Source organism: Pieris rapae, chromosome 4, assembly GCF_905147795.1.
Source record: "Pieris rapae chromosome 4, ilPieRapa1.1, whole genome shotgun sequence".
In the NCBI taxonomy this organism is placed as follows: Eukaryota; Metazoa; Arthropoda; class Insecta; order Lepidoptera; family Pieridae; genus Pieris; species Pieris rapae.
Genome location: NC_059512.1, coordinates 7,404,765 through 7,421,652, shown reverse-complemented (window position 1 = coordinate 7,421,652; position 16,888 = coordinate 7,404,765). Strand labels below are relative to the sequence as shown.

General features: G+C 33.1%; 1 protein-coding gene across 2 annotated transcripts in view; it reads right to left on the bottom strand.

The window, feature by feature from the left end:
• The window catches only part of LOC111003013 (zinc finger homeobox protein 3), a 105,408-nt gene that overhangs the window by 50,100 nt on the left and 38,420 nt on the right, over positions 1-16,888 (bottom strand). For both annotated transcript variants that reach the window (XM_022273340.2, XM_045628056.1), the window contains exon 4: positions 13,438-16,261. In XM_022273340.2, coding sequence (XP_022129032.2) covers positions 13,438-16,261 — 2,824 coding nt within the window. The remainder of the gene's footprint in view (positions 1-13,437; positions 16,262-16,888) is intronic.

Below are 16,888 nucleotides of genomic sequence, written 5' to 3'. Positions count from 1 at the left end.
TGTCCCACAAAGTACTCCGCAATTTGTACCTTAGAAATACCGTCAAGGGAATTTTGAGCTTATTAAAAGGGATTACGGTTGAAAGTTAAGTGCCGAAGTTTCCACGTACAATAAAGTATTGCCAATATTTGATCTAAAATATGTGATACACAAACCATTAGTAAGCTTTGGCATTTGCGGATAAATTAATGGATTAGAAAATGTTTTTAATTGAGTGTACTTATAGTTTTACATAGGTCTAGATTTAATCTATTAATTGATGTCAAAAGAGGGTAGATTTTAGTCGGTTTGATTTCCGGATTAAGATCAGCGGCATCTCGAGTGACATAAACTCCAAACACGGTTTTATATGTATTTATTTATTTTTTATTTACAGCGACACAAGAAAAGTTTTGAAATTACGTAACATTTAATAAAATAGGTTAATTAAGTTATTATTAGTAGTAAGTATAAAGTATTATTATTTATTAGTGTCATCCTCGGAAAAGACTATATTCTATACACAGTTGAATGTGATTGCGTATTTCACACACACCTGGGGTGAAAATTTCACCTCGATTTTAATAGCAGTAATTAAGAAAATTAGATAAACAAAGAAGGTGGAATCACGCGAGGATGACTTGCAGTAGACCGTGGTCTTACTATCCGTTTTGGAAAGTGAAACTCGATAAACGTGCAATTAATCGCAATCGTAGAGGTACGGTATAGAGAACAGATGAGCTTAACGTCGTCATGCGTTTGAATAGGTAGGCTATAGAAGATAAAACAGATGAATACTGCTATGCTTGATCTATCCAAGCCAAAAAAAATTTTCTCCTGATTAATTTACCAATTATTATAAGTTACATTTATATTTTAAATATTAAAATTTTTATTCTAAATTTATATTGAGAGATGTTCAGTTACTCCCAACAACTTTTATTATTTAGTTCTATGTTTTATTGCATAATACATAGTTGGTTGTAAAACAAACAAGACTTTGAATCCTATTTTCTCCACATTTGTGTGACTATCTCTCGAAGCTTCACTGTTTTAGTTTAACATAGTCGTTCTGTTGGCGGAGTCGTGTAATAACAGACGAGAGTGCCCTTTGTTATATTGCATCGACAAATGTTTACTTATTGTCTACCTAACCGTAAATTAGAAGGTTTCACGTCTACAATTATATCCGACAAATTGTTTTCCTTGAATTAAACTTCTTTTGTAATGACACTTCATGTTAAGGTTATAATCACAGAGTAAGAAAAATACTAGAATAACAAAAGGTACACATTTACTAAGATACCCGAGTATTTTCACTTGCAATATTTTATTATTTACATTCCCAATTCCTACTTATTTTAATATTAAAGTTACGCATCAAAAAGCGCGAGTCGCATCCGTAATTTATAAATAATATTTTAATGTCAAATATCAATTTGACAGCACACATTGCACAGACTACAAAAATAAGATTTAAGAAATCGCGCCAATTTCAATATTATTTTTAATTACCTTACTGGCCATTAACACTTTAAAATAAAAACAGGCTAACAACTCTTGTTGTGTTTTGAAATATGGGCAAATGAAATCAGTCTGAGAAATCTTTGAGACAATCCTGTTTAATTACTTTCCACGGGGTGACCTTCTCAAGCATAGGGGACATTGATTTGATACACTTATTGAGCGTCCCTTTGCAAAAGATTTAAATAAAACTGGTTCTTAGACAAAAGGCCCTTATAATCAGCTGGGTGCTTTGTCGAGTGCCCTTAGCCCCAAATTGCAATATGTTTTTGTAAGTTAAATGTAACTATTCTTTGTGTTCATTTACGTGTGATGTTCACTCATTGATATTTTAGATTTGAATTCATATGCTAGTGTTTTTTAAATATTAATTTGAGCTTTTCCATTGAATGTTAATGATTATTGCAGTGGAAATACGTACATTAATGTTTGGTGGGATGGATTAACACGGCGAATACACAAATTAAGAGAGTCTTGCCCTTTTCATTGAATAAATATATGTAGGTACTTTAAAATACGCGGGACTGACTGTTAATTATTAATATTGGATTTGATATATCTATTTCTATGACAGTGTGATAATATATTGTCACAAACAGATTCTAGGTATTTTAATTGTTTTAACATTTAATTGCATATTTGATGGGTTATAGTTTAGTTTAGTCGTGGGCCTAATGGTAACATCATTTTTGAAATTGGAATTTTAAATTACACTTCAAAAGAGTTCTCATCGTTTGGAACCGACCATAGATTAAAATTGACACAGATCTATTGAAACAATAGAGGAGTGAATCTCAGTGGTATTAGAAAATAGACGTGGACTTCCTTATTGCATTAAGTGTGATCGTTTTGAAACCGCTCAATCAGATAATAATCTAGTCCCGGCTCAATCCTGACTATTTAGCGCTTCGCAATGGGCTCAATTAGACGACGGATATGCGGGCCCCTTCCTAGCTATAGGCGTTTAAAATGGCGCTGTTATTTCGTATTTTCACGATACATTCAACGCTAAACTTCAGTTAAGGATTTCAACGCTAAATAAATTAATTCAAATGTGAAATAATTTCAATCATAATTCTATTTATTTAAATGAAATAGGTGAATATTCTAAAATCAAGCTATAGAAAAAAATGAAAGTTTAGGAGATTCGGTTCCAGCGATGAATTAAATTATATATACCAAAATAGAACAACAAGAATTGTATTTATGGTCGATGGTAAAATTTATGTAGCATTTTAGGCCCACACACGTTCATACATTGATTCCCGCTCTTATTAGTGAGCGGGCGATTTGAACAGGGACATTAAACTAACCGTTGTAACCATGTAGTGATTTAGTTTTTGACACAATTTGTTCTTAATTTGAATTTGTTCTGTACAAATGAAATTGAAAATTTGTTCATAATAACTGTAGGTACTAGATCTATCATACAATAAAAACAAAAGTTATTTTTGTCAGATTATTTGTTTATTCAGAACTAGTTAAATGTTATCAAATTCAAAATAGCCGATTTCACAGACTATATAAAATATTTATTTTTGTCTTAGCTACACAGAACATAAATTCATGTCTATATTTGAAAATAGAATACGTAAAAATATTAAAAATAATACGAATGGTTATTATGATCAAGTCAAAATAACTGTCGATAATGCATAATTGGATACGAGGGAAACGGAAAATTTCCACTATGAATTAATCAATAATAAGAAGGTGATATGATGATAGCTAAACATGTATAATGCATTACTATTGATATTCATTTATTTGCTATGATTTGGTACTGCATTTTATAAGCAATTATTATCCTATTTTTTTAAATAAAATAATCAATCAATCTATTAACTAGATTCGTCTCTTTCTCTCAATGAAAACAGAAAGTTACATCACAGACTGTTTTCGTTACCTTTTTAGTTTTTTTTCTTCATATCTATTAGTTTATGGTTAGGTTTACGCCGTATGTTTATACGGTGATCCTAGGTTTGATTTTCATGAAAACCTAACCAGCATTATAACATTTCTTTACCGATTTGGATTATGAGGAAAATATTTTAAAATTCTATCACTGATATTCATCTTAGGCTAGTTTTGTTCTAAACTAATTATATCGTAGAAGTGACTGTACTCGTATTTCTTCTGAACCTGGCTCGAATTGAATTAATTGTTTCGATAATTTATGTACTGAATTGTGGTGGGCGAATGATCTCAGCGAATCCAATATGGTCCAATTAAAATGCAACAGGCTCCAGTGGTTCAGACATGTGCACCAAATGGCGGACGACAGAAACCCAAGACCGAGACTGGGTTGGTGGGATGGAGTTGTCAATGTCGAAACATAAGAGTATGAGTTAAACGCAAGAAGCACGAAATAGATTGCGATAGCGAAATATAAAACTCGTATACATTGATTATGAATTTCACTTAGCGCAGTTTTTGCCGCGCACCACCACTATTTGAAACGTTGCACACGGAAGTATTTCTGAACCAATTCAACTTTGGATCCTTCAAGATAAAAGCGTACCAATTCTTAAAAGGCCAGCAACGCACTAGCAAGCACTCTGGCAACGCGAAAGGGCTAGTAAAAAGATAATTGTCGTTACGTAAGAAGCTCGATCATAAATAATATCTCACAGTCAAATCTTAAGGTAATTTGTGACGATTTTGTCGCTCATTTAATATCCAAGGAATATAAAGTACAGACGGAATCGTTTACATTGCAGCTGCAAATCAAAAGAATCTGAATATCAATCTATGAATTTTTATTATAAAAAAAATGGAATCTACTTCTATATGACTCGATAACGTTGAAATTAAGACGAGATTGCAAATACAGAATAAAAATATGAGCAATGAACATGCACAGATGAACAAACTTTATCACAATTTGACATTTGACAGTGAATTTGCCCACTGACAGTTGTCATTTTTAAATTCGAAATAAAATGATATAATTTGTATTATTAATACAAATATAGTTTTGTAATATCATATACGGTATGCGATGACAAAATGGTTCTTGACTTTAATCTTTAAAAATCATGGGAGTCAAACGAGAGGTTATAAAAGAATCTTTACTAAAGTGACTACAGCCACCCATGGACATCTGCAAAGCGGGGGCTAGCGGTGTGTAGTTTACTATTCAGGGAATGGTAAGGAATTTTAGGGAATATAATACTGGTAGAGATGACTACTACAAAGAGATGCGCGCAGAAAGTACATTAAAAAGTACTGTTTTTTGAAACGCTAGGCGTTGAGGTGGACGGAATTCATGAAAATGAAAATGAAATAATGTTAAATCTAAAATTTGTAATCAAAATCTCATAATATAAAATATCTATAATTTACGTATGTAAGAACATATCTAAATCTTAGTTCCTATACATTAGGCAGATGATTGGAAGGTTTGTGTAAAAAACTTCTTCACACGACCGTGATATTGTGACAGATTATTCCGATTTTCCTTGTTTCTGTGGAGCTTTATATAGTTAATTTATACACATAATCAGCGTGTTTTCAAGATGAAAATGGACTGTGTTTTTCAATTTATAAATAAAAATATTTAAATTCTTTATGTAAAGATAAAATTGCTATCGAGGTCTTAGCGACGGGTGCAAAAATGTTTATTCCATAATAATTTATTAAGATTTAAACTCCTGTCTTTTGGCCCTGGTTATATACGTTTATTATGTTATATAACCGTAAAAATACCGATTGGTACTTTGGTTAAAGGTTTTGATATAATGTCTTTATCAAAATTAGCAAACATGTCGAAAAACCTAATCAAATACCTACCTGCTTACAAATTTTCATGATTGGAATTTTGTCTCTACATATTTATTTAAAAAACGAATATATATTTTCTAAATTATAACTAACACAAAATTTTAAGAGGTGTTTAATTGGCAAATAAAGAACATTTAATTTAATCAAAAATGCAATACACCGCAGAGTATAGATTTAGTATAAAATATGAAAATTACAAAACCGTTAAACTACTAAACGTAAAAATATTTTTTTCTATAAATTGTACTAAATTCCATTTCACGCAATTATAATTCAATTCATTCTGTGACATTTATAGAAATAGTTATTATAATTGAATTTGTAGTTGTGAGCACAGACTATATTGTTACGCCATTATGAATCTTTTAATAATTCAATTTTGAATTTAATTTATTTATTTTTGTATTTCTTGACCTAATCAGTGTTATTTTTAATTTAATCACATTTAAATTATAACGAAAAACATATAATTAATGTCATTTTTATTTTGCTTTTACGTTTATATTATTGAATATTTAAATAGAATAGTTTTAGTAATACGAGTATAATATTATATCCGTGACAAAAATTATTATCTCGTACTGAAAGACGAAATAAAAAGAAAGATTACTTTTAAAAAACCAAAGGTATCAATTGGGTTTATGAAAACGTTGATATAAATTAGAATTAGATTATAAATTAACTTACGTCCCATAAAAATTTTAACTCATGGCACTAAAAAGTTGCAAAATAAATCGTATGATTTGTGGCATTCGCAGTCGGAACAATGAGTAGTTATGGTGTTAATGTCAGTGTGTGAAGGGATAACGCGAAATGTAATTAAGTTTCAACCTCAATAGGCAGTCAAAGTGAAGATTGCTTCATTGCTATTTTGATGTTATTAGTACTGAAATAAAACCAAAAAAAAACATAAAAAATACAGGCTGGATTTTTAACACAAAAAAGCAAGCTGTATGTATAATATAAACATTTCTTTCATATGTTTTATGTTTGGAGAGTATTCATTAGTTTATGTATGTACTAATTAATTTGGTGGTGATTAAATCTCTGTATATAAGTACTTATATTTCAGATATACGATTAGATTTTTCCTGGTGTCTCCATAATTGACAGTAACTTATATAGTATATTATAAACGATATATTTTTTAATGAGTATGTATTTACGTGAACTATTATTATAAGTCTATCAAAAGGAATAAAGATTTGCAAATGTAGAATATTGTATATTTGAATTCTTCTAGCTGTAAGTACTTAACTGAACGAAGTTTTGAAGCTACCATTGATTTAAAACGATCGTTTATGGCGATAATAAAGTGGGCGTGTTTAGTGCGAACTACGTCCCTAAGCTTACATCTTTAATTTGTTTAATGATTTACGACGCTATAAAATCAATAAATTTAGGAACACAGATGGGACGTCTAACTTCAGTATAACATTTATAATAAAATAGGTAGGAAGAGGGTTTTTGCAAATATCTAAATAAATATTATCAATAAATGTTGTGAAAAAAGATAATAAATAAATAAATCAACTTTTAATTTGAACTGTGATTAGTAAACATAAGAGCGCGATTGAACTTTGCAACGACTGTTTTATTTTTGTATATGTTCACTATTTCAAAAATATAAAGGCTGGCAACACACTCGCCAGCCGTCTGGCATTGAGAGTGTTCATCCATTGTAACATCAGATGAGCCTCCTGACCGATTGCCTCCTCTTCTATATAAAAATTAATAAAACATAATTATGCATAAGAAACATTGAAGAAAATAGCGAAATTATTTTTATAACAGTTAGTTCCAATACATACGCTTATCCATGTGATGACGACGCAGCTTTTCGATCGAAAATACATTTTTTCACAACATGTTTATTTACCTATGGAATATTTATTGTTCATAGATGGCGTTCGCGTGTCTCGCGAAATAGCTTATAATTATGTGTGCTTTTTCAAAAACTGTAATTGTGAACTTTAAATAAGAGAGTTAAAATATATTTTTAGCGGTTTATTAAAAGGAAAACTTGATTGCCTTTACTATATCGTAAATATATATTTTGTCTAAGACCGACATTGTTTATCTTCTGGATCACCACTAATGATTGTTAAAAGCAAAAGAAGCCAGGAATGTTTTTGATTCGTTTTTACACAGATTATTAAGTAGTAGTACACTTGATACGAAAGTTTTTCTGTAAATTAATGTCTATTTGTTGAATGCTGTTACAATAGGAATTATCACATTCTCTTCGTAAGATCTAATAGGAAGGTACCAATTTACCAACATCGTAGGTTATACTTAGCGGTATAATTACCTCGGTACTAATCTCAGCTTTGTTTCTCGGCAAAATGATTAAAATAACAATCACGATTTTAATACCGAGTAATGAGGCTTGGTTGTGATGGGGTGTTGAAACATACTTGTTATCTTAACGGCTTAAGGTTTTAATAATTTCTCGATTTTATAAAATATTGTTAAATTATCTACAAATAAATGTGTCACGAAATAAAACTATGTATTACAATATTTAACAGTCTGTTTGTTTTAATAAACTTTACTTTTTGTACTATGTACATATACATCTTTCTTTACATCATCTATGAATAAATAATATTCTATAAAATGTATATAACATCGAAAATCTGAATCTTTATCACGTGAATATGTTTGGAATGTATAGGAACTTACTACTATACCATTTTGTTTCGCTACTTATCACAAACGCAAACGGGGATCTATGGACACTGAATGCCAGGTGACTCGGGAGTGCGTTGCCGACCTTTCTTTTAAAATGGTGTACAAACAATACAGTATAGTATAGTAGTACAAAGATTAATAAGTGCGCTCTGTTATTGATTGAATAAAGTTTCATATTAAAGTTGATTAGTTTATTATGTTATCATTAGGATATATACTTAAAAATCTGAGCGATACGTCTAGTACTTACTATACCTACGGTGTTTAGTTCATTCGTTTGTAACACTCTCGGACGTGTAGCCGTAGCAAACGCAGCTGTTCGCACCACAAATCAATTTCACAAATTGAAACCCGACCACTGATAATGCCTACTTTTTGTCTTCGCTGACCCCAACAAGGTGACTGAACTTGATGTCAATGCACGATAATTTAAAAGAAGAATATACTCTTAAATAATTAGTAAATTTATTAGTCCATCGAAAATCTATTTTCTGGATCAACCGTATGTAATTTCATGTTATGTTACAGGTATCTCCTAGACAGGAGTGTCCACGAAAAAGCCACATCTCACTTAGCATCAGGTGGGATATTGGCCATTGGCCAACCGTATCCAGTCGTGTATTTAAAGAAATCTAATCGAATAGTTTTATGCGCATTATAAAAGCATCTAGAAGTAATTAATTGAAAAATACTTAACATAACTTTTCATATTAGTAGAGATTTTACAATAATAATGTTGAAAAACAATACATTATAACTATTGAAATTGACACTAAAACAAAGATGGGCACAGAGTCATCGTCCGCAAAGCATCCGTATCTAATTACGTTGTGTCATTAAAATGACGGGACGGCACGTCCGTCTAGGAAATGGAATCGAATCATTAGTAGTTTGATTACAAAAAAGGCTTAATAGAAATATAATAACGGCCAGAGAAATTGTAAAAAGATTGTGGAGCAATTCAATAATTGGCGGTTATTCGTCGATACGGTTTGGAGCGGGTAATGGCTTGGGAGTCCTCGACGTGACTCCAGGCCTCCCCTCCGTCCCTCTTTACGTTTATTTAAGTAAAACGTCAAAGTTTCTGTAACTACGTGCAATGTATAGTTTGGCTATATGAGTACTGTTTATTGATATTTGTATTGATAATAATTTTAAATATTAAGAGTCATTAAAATTAAAATTATAGATCTATAACGATATATAATTTGAATAATTAAAAAGTATTTTGAATCGTTGTTTCTTAAGCTCCTTTGCCTATTTATTTTATATTGTTTTTTTAGACATATAGTATCATATATCATTATCTACCAACTGACTTTTCTATGTTCGTCTAGTGTTAGGATGACTGGCGTCTGCTTTCGAATCTTTGTATATAAGTTGCAGGATTGCCGTATTAATTTTAAATTAACAATGAAGATATAATTATAATATAATTGCCTTATACGATGGAAATATTTGTATAAAATATATATATATTCATCGTTATTTAATGTTATTTAATTAAAATAAATTAAAATTTCGGTTAACCGAAAATTGCTTTTCTTTGTTTCTGGTCTTGATTGCTGATTTTATACTGTTGTGTATTGTTATTGTAAATCTTTACCAATTTTTTTTTATGTTTAAGGATGGCCTGTGACAGCTTCAATAAAATATTTCGTTTGGCATTAAATCACTTACATTACCCTTAAATATATCTCCAATACAAAATAGAGCTCGGTATCATTTAATTTTATAAAAAATCTATTGTAATATAACAAAAAGAGTTGTTTTCTGGCAAGCACGTCGTACTGCCGTGTTTAACAATGAAATAAATAATTAGTTGGTTCGGTAACGGGAGGATTTTTTCCAACTTTAGCCTTATTCTATTGTGTATCGGCAATTTAATATTTTTTGTAATGAGATCTCGAATATTGAGTGGGTGGCTTAAGTTTTTATTTAAAATCACGGAATAATTCAATGCTACGTATATCGCTTACAGCAGGTAAAAAAATACCTATTTTAGTAGTTAGAACTAACATTAAACGCACATGGGCTTTCTAAGTGCGATGAAGGCCTCTGTTTTTTATATTGGCAATTTCTCGCTGTATACGGAGTAGACGTTAGTTAATTACAAACAGATTAATAGTCTATTATAGAGAATTGATTTTTCAGATAACAAAAGATAAGGTTTAGATTCAAGGTTATACGAACGCAGGTACTTACTAAACAAAAGAAAATTTACAAAAGTTTCAAGTGACAAGAGCCAAAAATCGAATTATTACTAACCAAGGTCTTGCTTATATTAAATACTTGATTATTCTTTACTAACATATAAATTGGCCGGCTTTTGAATTGAAAGTTATCGCATTGACATTAATCAGAAAAAAGTCAACTTCTACGCATTTGCAGTGATGGTCCTTGAAACCACCTTGTTTTTATTGAAAATGTATGGGGTTTCTTAGGATCTACACACACTAGATTTTTTTGTTTTTACGATTCTATACAATTTATAACTAGAACCAAATATAACGGAAATGTCAAAAAGCTTCATTAACTAAACGAATTTTTTTTTGTTTTTATTTTATTTTATATTACTTGCATGTATGTTTGCTCATATAAGAAATTACCTCTTAAGCCAACAACAACAACTTTAAGGGTTTAAATCAAAATTGAAAGTTGGTCGAAGGGGGAAAATTCTGTAGAAGTCGGCATCACTGCTTATTTGGCTTACTGCGCACTGTCATTGAAGAACTTATAAGTACATAATAAAACGTAAACTTCAGTGAGAGCCTTACTATTATATAACATGACATAAAATTTATATGTGAGAAGACAGTATAATGGGCCAGACAAATGTATGATACAGTTTTATTAAACATTTTTTTAAATGCCTCCTCTGTCTACTAGAAACAGACATTGATTTAATAAAGGACTAACTTTACCAAAGATTATTTAAGAGATACGATTCTTAGTCAACGTATTGTAATATTTAATTTTAGGGTTTATTTGCATGCTTTTGTAGCGATACGACGTTGCTGACCTCCGAGCTTACAATATTGTGGTGTTAAGTGACTTTCGCCTGAAATACTTAGTTTTTAAATAACTTCCGGTTAACTTTTAACAATCTCTTACAAAAAATAGTTACGCAATGCTTTGCAAATATTACTGATAATTTTGATTTGATTAACTTTGATTATATTTTTCAATAATAAGATCTGTTTAAGTTTTAAGGTCAATTAAGTAATAGGATAACAGCATATATGTATGATCAGTATTAAGCAGAGGCGTACCGTCACGATCGTTGCAATTTACATATAAAACCTTTTTGAATATTAATTAAAACCAGCAATCTGTATTGTTAAGTGAGAAAACAAACAGTGTACACTGACAGCGCCACCCACGAAGCGAGACATATAATTTAAAACATCTTTTGTCTTACTCACACTTAGTATGAACTCCGTTATATGAAAATCAACAAAGACGTCTTTTGTTTTATACTCAGGTATTCTTAAGTTACATTCCAAATAACCTACAATAGTCACCTGCGTCCTTAAACTTAGCAGGAGATTAAAAAAACAAAAACAAGGAGAAATTCCTTGTAAGCAAAAATTATAAAAAAACACAAAGAACTAAGGATAAAGGAACCAAGGAAACAAAAAAAACATAATTCAATAATATAAATATTGCATTTATTTCAACGAATTCGGCAAATAAAATAACTGTAGATAATAATAATACTATGTACCTAGTTTACAATCGGAAATGCCGTTTAGAGAATTTCATTATCACTGGCTGGCACTGGATTCATAATTTGAATAACAAGTAAATGCAGATTGCATAAAATTAGTTTAAAATTAAATTATACAAATAAAAATAAAAATATTGGAAGTCGCGCTCGAGGCAAATCTGTCGTCATGACGTCTACAAACCAAATAGACAACAAAAGGTAAAAAATAAATACAAACATAACATAATGCAAAAAAAAATAACAAAGCGATATGCAATAATAAAACCTGCTAAGTATTTATAAGATTATTATACGCGTTACATTTATATGCGATATTTGCATTCGAATACTTGACACGCGGTTAAGACGGAAGGCAAGTTTTCACATAATAAATAAATACGAAATATAATGGTAGCACCCGCAGCGCGTGCTAAGAATGCACGAGTTCTTGACGTCTTTATGTAGAGAACGCATTAGAAACAATATTTGCATATCGCCTAACCCCCCAAATTCAACTCTTATGTAAATGCGATAGGAACACCCGGCCCCACACGAAAGTCATTATAATGTAAAGTACAAACTTATGTTATGTTTGTATGTATTTCGTGCCCTTTACGAACATATGCAAACTAATTACATACAGTTATATCACAAGTCCTTAAGCTGCCTCTAAACGAACAATATATTTAATATCTATCTCTATGTCTAATACTACATTGTAGTAGATGTCACAAGCGATCACCATTTACATCTCTGTATCGGCTAGTAGTATACTTTTACACGATTCAATTATTTACAGTGGACTACGATAATAATTTACAACACTCGATTCTTACAAGGCACCTTATTAAATATTAATAGATTTCAGGCTTCGCTATGACTTTATATAATAACTAAAACGTTTTAAATTCTCTAAAATATATAATTTGGTTTTCATTACACACCTACAACAATCGTTTGCTAATACCTAATAGGAGTTTTAAATATGAACAACTAGGAAGAATAATATTATGCAACAGATTACTAGACTACGCGGGCTATGTGGCGTTCATATTCAACGAGTCTAAATAAATATGAAGAAATGCGAACAATTGGCTTCGGAATAGAATTACCGAGAAAGTCTTTTGATTGGCGTAATTTAAATAATTGATTATTCATGTGGAGCGAATGCATGTGCGCCAGATCGGTCCCATTAGATATACGACGTCCTTCACGCGTCCTAACTCCTACCATTGTTGTGTTCGTTTGCATTTGAATAGCGGTGGTCTGTGAGCCGCCCATCGGCCGCGGCCGGCACGCCTCTCGCGCCTCCGAAGACAACCATCTCGCCATCCATCACTCACATATTCAAAAACAACAACCAAACAAAGAAAGTTAATGACATTACGAAACTAATATGTACCGTGGTTGTTGTGTTTGAATAACAATACTTATTCGGAGTGCATTAAATAATAAGAATCGTTATTAATACGAACGAACTAAATACCTATTTTGTACCGATTTATTGAAGCCCTTTGAATATGAGTGCCACATATGCCGTTATAATTCACTTCATATAACTAATGTTTATTTACAGGAATCACTAGTAGGAAAATAGATCAACGACCGTCACGGCACATATGAGCTTTGCACGAAACGTATGGAAACTACGAATCGTTCCAAAGCTCGCCGCTGCGAGGTTCTAAATAATAAGTTCATTAAACACAACGCATGCTTACGCTATCACAACTACGTTCAAGTACACTCACCGTTGCCGGCAAGCTGAGGGCGGAGGAAGGCGTTGTGGAGCTCGTTGCCAAGCCCGCTCTCCAATCGTGCTGCCATTTGCATCAACGCTAGTGTGCCATCGTCACCTGCGCCAGCGCTGTTCTCGAGCCGGGCGCGCACGGCGGCGATGTGGCCCCGCGTAAACACATGATCTTGCACCGAGTACTTGTGGCTGTATTTAAAGTCGCAGACGCGACAATCTTCCGGTGGTTGTGCGTCTGACACCTCCGATAAACCAGCGGCGAGCCTCGCTTTCTTCTCTTTGGCACGAGCATTTTGGAACCAAACTTGGACTACACGTTTCGGTAATCCTATTTCACGCCCGAGTGCTTCGCATTCTGCCATCGTTGGCGTTTTATAGTCACAAAACAGAGACTTCATGATCTTCACTTGAACAGAAGACATTTGTGTTCGAAATCGTTTGCCAGGTGGCCTTTGATTTGGTAGACCCGTGTGAAAGTCAAGTGAAGACGAGTCATCTTCTTCATAGAATTCCATTGTTTCAGATGCTGTATCTGATCTTTCATCTGCGTCAGATCCTGGTCTTGATAAATCTACAGGTTTGCTGAGATCTAAAGGAATTTCCGATTTTCCATGTTCAGGGCGTCTCTCAGATGGTTCATTGCTACCACCATTTTGTTGAGCGGCAGCCTGAACCTGGAGTTCACTTACATATCTCTTCATTGACTCCTCACTATACTGTTTGATAAATTTCTCCATGTCTGAGTGAAACGGCGGAAAAATAGGGGGCAACATGGGAGCCCCCGCTTGGGAAAAATTTTGCTGCCTGTCACTTTGTTGTGATCCAAAACTTGGAGTTGATTCCGTACTTAACTCTTCATCTGGTAATGCATCTACATTTATTTCCCCTCTTGCACACTGATCAGCATGTTTTGTACTTAAATGACTTTCGAGCGCACTCTTCACTTTAAATAGAGCGGGACAAAACGGACATCGTTTGTTAATAACTTGCGCATGAGCACGAAATTGTCCTTTTCTTTCACGAGCTCTTGTATTTTGGAACCAAACTTGAACAACTCTTTTTTTTAAACCAACTTCTCGGGCAATATTTTCAAGCATTTTTCTTGAAGGATTTGATTCTATTTGATACTTTTGATATAAGTAATCTAATTGCTCTGGCAGAATTGTTGTTCTAAGTCGTTTATCTTTCGGCTGCTCACCAGTGTCTGTTTCTTCAAAGTCGTCAAACTTTCTTTTAACTTGCTGATTAAGGGCAGCCACTAAAGGGTGCCGAGCCTCTTCATTTGATAACGACGCATTTAATTGTTGAAGTTGAGCGTGTTGTTGTAAAATTCCAAAAGGGGAGTCAGGTGGGTAAGTGGGAAATAAGTTTGGATTCATAAAATGAACCATCTGATGCTCTCGCCATAAGTCAAATCGCGGGAAGACTAGGTTGCATTTATCACATTGAAAATTACCATCTTTATCATCTCTAGGGTTATGTGAGAGAGGCGTGACAGGTGTATGAGGTGTTGGGGGAGCTGGTGAAACTGGGTAGTTGGGCGCAGCAGGCGTTGGAGTACGAGGTGGTGCCGGTGAAACTGGCACATGCGGAACGTGGTGTTCTACGGTGCTTGAATTTGAGTCTTCGCTGCTTAGTGTTGCAGCAACCTGCGCAGCTGCCGCTTGTGCCTGCGCAGAGCGTTTCGCATCCTCCTCCTTAAAACAATGAGTCTTCTGGTGTCGAATTAATTCATAGTATCTTTGAAATACGAGTTGACATTTTTTGCATTGGTAGTTGAGACCTGGTGTGCGTTGAAATCGGTTAGCATCATCCATCGATCCCGCAGGTGGATCTGCGGCTGGTTGGTTTTCGTATACTTTTCTAGCTTTCTGTCGAGCGTTTTGAAACCATACTACTATAACTCTTGGACTAAGTCCTAATAGTTTAGAAAGGTATTCTAGATCGTCATCTTTTGGATAAGCATTATTTTCAAAAAACTCTTGTAATACTTTTATTTGATAGTCTGTAAATCTAGTTCTGTTGGCGCGTTTGCCAGAAGACCCCGAGCTGTTGGATCCGTTCGAGTTGCCCCCGGAAAGTCCGAAATCGGCCGGTCCCCTGCCAGGACTGAGGCTGCGATTTGGGGTCAAAGGTAGGACGTTCGGGGGCGCGGAGTTTGGGGACGTGAAATTAGGATTCATTTTAGGTGGAAGCATTGACGGGTGTGGTGGTTGTGGTATACTAGTAGCTGGTATTGAATCCAATTGAGACTGTATTAAGGAATTTAAAGATAAATGTGTCGGCGTCTGAGGCCGAGATATGTTTTGGTGCAAGTCAGGTGTACTTAGAGCCGGACTTTGGGATGGAATTTGAGGAAATATGAAACTTTGATCTTCTTGGTGTCGGTCATCATATGAGTTGTATTTTTCCTCCATTGTGGGCTCTTCATTTGGTTCACATTTCACATCTGGTTGAGCGACAATCATATTTTCTTCAGTTTTTGCCTTTTTTTCTGGTGGTGGTTTTCCTTCATCTGAGCTCGCTGATGAATCCAATGTTGTTACTTTTGCTTCACCAGTTTTTTCATATTCTTCAAGATTTAGAGTGGTCGACGGAGGATTGTTAAAATTATAAGGTGAATCTTTGTTACGTTGACGTTCCTTAAATAGGGTGTTTCGGAACCAATGTTTTATGACTTTTGTAGCAAGGCCGGATTGTTTGGCCATTTTAGCAATAGCTTCATCACTTGGCGAGTTATTAATATCGAAGTGCGATCGTAAAATCTTCAATTGATCATCAGTAATACGTGTTCGAGCTCTTTTTTGCCCAGCCGCATTAGCCTGCAAAGAATAGAATTTAATTAAAAATAATATTATTTTATTTTAAATACGTAGAGGTGAAGGATCTGAATAGCCTCGTAGAATGCACGTAAGTTGTGTAGAGTACAGGTAAGCTCAAATAACAAGGTAATTGTTATAGATAATAAGAGCCTGGCCCTTGGCGCTTAACAAAGAACCCTCTGTTAGTTTGGACAAATAGTTAACGCTTATCTTACAATGTACGTAGTCCTGACTACGATCAAATATTTTAACATAATAATGTTGTGTAATATGAATATATTATATGAAATAGGTCACATGACCGTCAGTTTTACTCATACGGTCTACAAACACGATAATTCAAATAATAGGATGATACCTTAATATTGTTAACAAGAGCGTATTAAGATCGCATTATTTAATGTATGTTGATAGAAACCGTGGTTTGTGCAATTATATGAAAATCACAATATTCATGAATTTATTATTAATTACATTAAACAACAATAAACATTAATTAAATACATCTTATAAATTGACATCTATCATTGTTCTTCATACACTTACTTATGTAATGAAAAATATGTACTGTCTTATGACAGTTTTTATGATTCGTTTTTTAATTAATCGTAATGATTAAATATTGAT